General features: G+C 69.6%; 1 protein-coding gene across 1 annotated transcript; it reads left to right on the top strand.

Annotated features, from left to right (window-relative positions):
- The first annotated feature begins 612 nt into the window (after nt 1-612).
- PTF1A (pancreas associated transcription factor 1a) lies at nt 613-1,623 on the top strand. Its single transcript, XM_063323874.1, has 2 exons — nt 613-1,261; nt 1,372-1,623. The coding sequence occupies exons 1-2, from the start codon at nt 637-639 to the stop codon at nt 1,572-1,574; spliced, it is 828 nt and encodes a 275-aa protein (XP_063179944.1). The 5' UTR covers nt 613-636; the 3' UTR covers nt 1,575-1,623.
- Nucleotides 1,624-2,177: the final 554 nt, after the last annotated feature.

Genomic DNA, 2,177 nt, shown 5'->3' with positions numbered 1-2,177 from the left:
CCTCCTGGTGCCCGGTGGCTGGGTGCCCGGTGGCTGCCAACGCGCGCGTCCCGGCCAGCGGCTCGCGGGGAGAGGTGCCGGGGCGGGCGGCGGCGGCGGCTGCTCGCCCGACGTGCGGGGAGCGGCGGTCTGAGCGGACCCGGGGGCCTGGCGGGGCCGGGCGGGGCCGGGCGGGGGGTACCGGTGGGGCCCGCCCGCTCCCCCCCCATCCCCCCCCATCCCCGCCGCGGTCCCCGCCCCTCGGCCGGCGGTAGCGCCGCCGTGTCCCCCCGACGGGGGGGACGGGGGGTGTTGTCCCCGTCCCCCCCCCGGCTCGCGCTGATTGGCTGGCGGCGGCGGTCAGCGGCACGCGCCCGGGGATGTCGTTATAAGACTCCTCGCGTGCCGGCCCGCCGCGCCAGCCGGCTCCGGCCTCCTCCCCGGAGAGCGGCGGCGGCACCGGCCCGGCCTCCCGGCCACCCAGGGGCGGGGAGGGCAGGGCAGGGGCGGGGGGCCCGCCGCCGCCGGGGCGGCTGGGCGAGCGGGCCGGCGGGAGCGGCTGGAGGCGCGTCCCGGCGGGGCTGCCCCCCCCTGCCCCGTCCCGTCCCGTCCCGTCCCGCCCCGTCCCGTCCCGTCCCCGCCGGGGCCGGGCGCAGCATGGAGACGGTGCTGCTGGAGCACTTCCCCGGGGGGCTGGACTCCTTCTCCTCGCCCCCCTACTTCGACGAGGAGGACCTCTTCCCCGAGCCGCCCCCGCGGGAGGCGCTGGCCGTCGACGGGCTGCTGGAGCCGGAGGTGGATTTCCTCAGCCGGCAGCTGCAGGAGTACTACCGCGACGGCGGCGACCCCGAGGGCGGCTACCGCTGCCCGGCGCCGGCCGCCACCTTCCCGCCCTCGCCCGCCTCGCCCGGCTTCGCCTACGAGTGCTGCGGGGCGGCGGGCGCGGCGTTGCTGTCCCCGGGGGGGAGGCTGCAGGCGCTGGGCTCGGCCAAGCGGCGGAGGCGGGTGCGCTCCGAGGCGGAGCTGCAGCAGCTCCGTCAGGCCGCCAACGTGCGGGAGCGGCGGCGGATGCAGTCCATCAACGATGCCTTCGAGGGGCTGCGCTCGCACATCCCCACCCTGCCCTACGAGAAGCGTCTCTCCAAGGTGGACACGCTGCGTCTGGCCATCGGCTACATCAACTTCCTCAGCGAGCTGGTGCAGTCCGACCTGCCGCTGCGCAGCGCCAGCAGCGAGAGCCCCAGCCAGCCCAAGAAAATCATCATCTGCCACCGCGGCACAAGTAAGTGGCGGCCCGCCCCGTCCCGGTACGGCCCGTCCCGTCCCGGCTCCGCGCTCCGCAGGAATGCCGGCCCCAGCAGTAACCCCTCTGCCTTTCTCCCTGTCCCCTAGGATCTCCCTCCCCGAGCGACCCCGACTACGGACTCCCCCCTCTGGCCGGCCACTCGCTGTCGTGGACTGATGAAAAGCAACTCAAGGAACAAAACATCATCCGGACAGCCAAAGTGTGGACCCCCGAGGACCCGCGGAAGGTGAACAACAAACCCTCCCTCAACGACATCGAGAACGAGCCCCCCTTCGACTTCGTGGCGTGAGGCGCCGCGCGGGTGGCCCCCGCCCCCGCCCCGCCCTGTACATGCTGTATGTAGAGACCTATATTGTAAATGTAATTTAAGATTCAGACTCTAAGGGCAATCAACTTTATTTATCTATTTATTACGGAGTAGTGATAATGAGGTAGAATCGTCTGTTTTGAATGTATAATTTATATAATTTATCCTGATTTTTTTAAGAGATGCAATAGGTTTATTCCACCAGCACCTTTCTTTGGGGGGAAAAAAAAAATAATGCCAGAACCTGTGAAAATAATTTATTACCGCACGTGGACTCTTCCTGTGTTTGTTAATAATAAACCCGGACTGTACTTTGCGGAGCAGTGTGTTTGTGGGAAGCGTCAGCCCAGAGCCCCACCGCATCCCGCGGCAGCCCTGTAGCAAACGCCGGGGCCGGTCCCCGGGCGGGCGGGGGGAGCCCCGGGCCCCGCGGGGCTGGAGCCCGCCCCAGCCGCCACCGTCCGCCCGGGTCCGACCTCGCTCTGCCCCATCGCCGTCTCGGGCTGCTCTTATACAGCCGGGGGGGGACGGGGGGACACTTTCTCCTTCTCTCCACCCCTTTTGACGTCCTCTCCTGAAGTGCTT

This window comes from Chroicocephalus ridibundus, chromosome 2, assembly GCF_963924245.1.
Source record: "Chroicocephalus ridibundus chromosome 2, bChrRid1.1, whole genome shotgun sequence".
Lineage (NCBI taxonomy): Eukaryota > Metazoa > Chordata > Aves > Charadriiformes > Laridae > Chroicocephalus > Chroicocephalus ridibundus.
The sequence above is the reverse complement of the archived record's forward strand: the minus strand, read 5'-3'. Positions and strand labels throughout refer to the sequence as shown.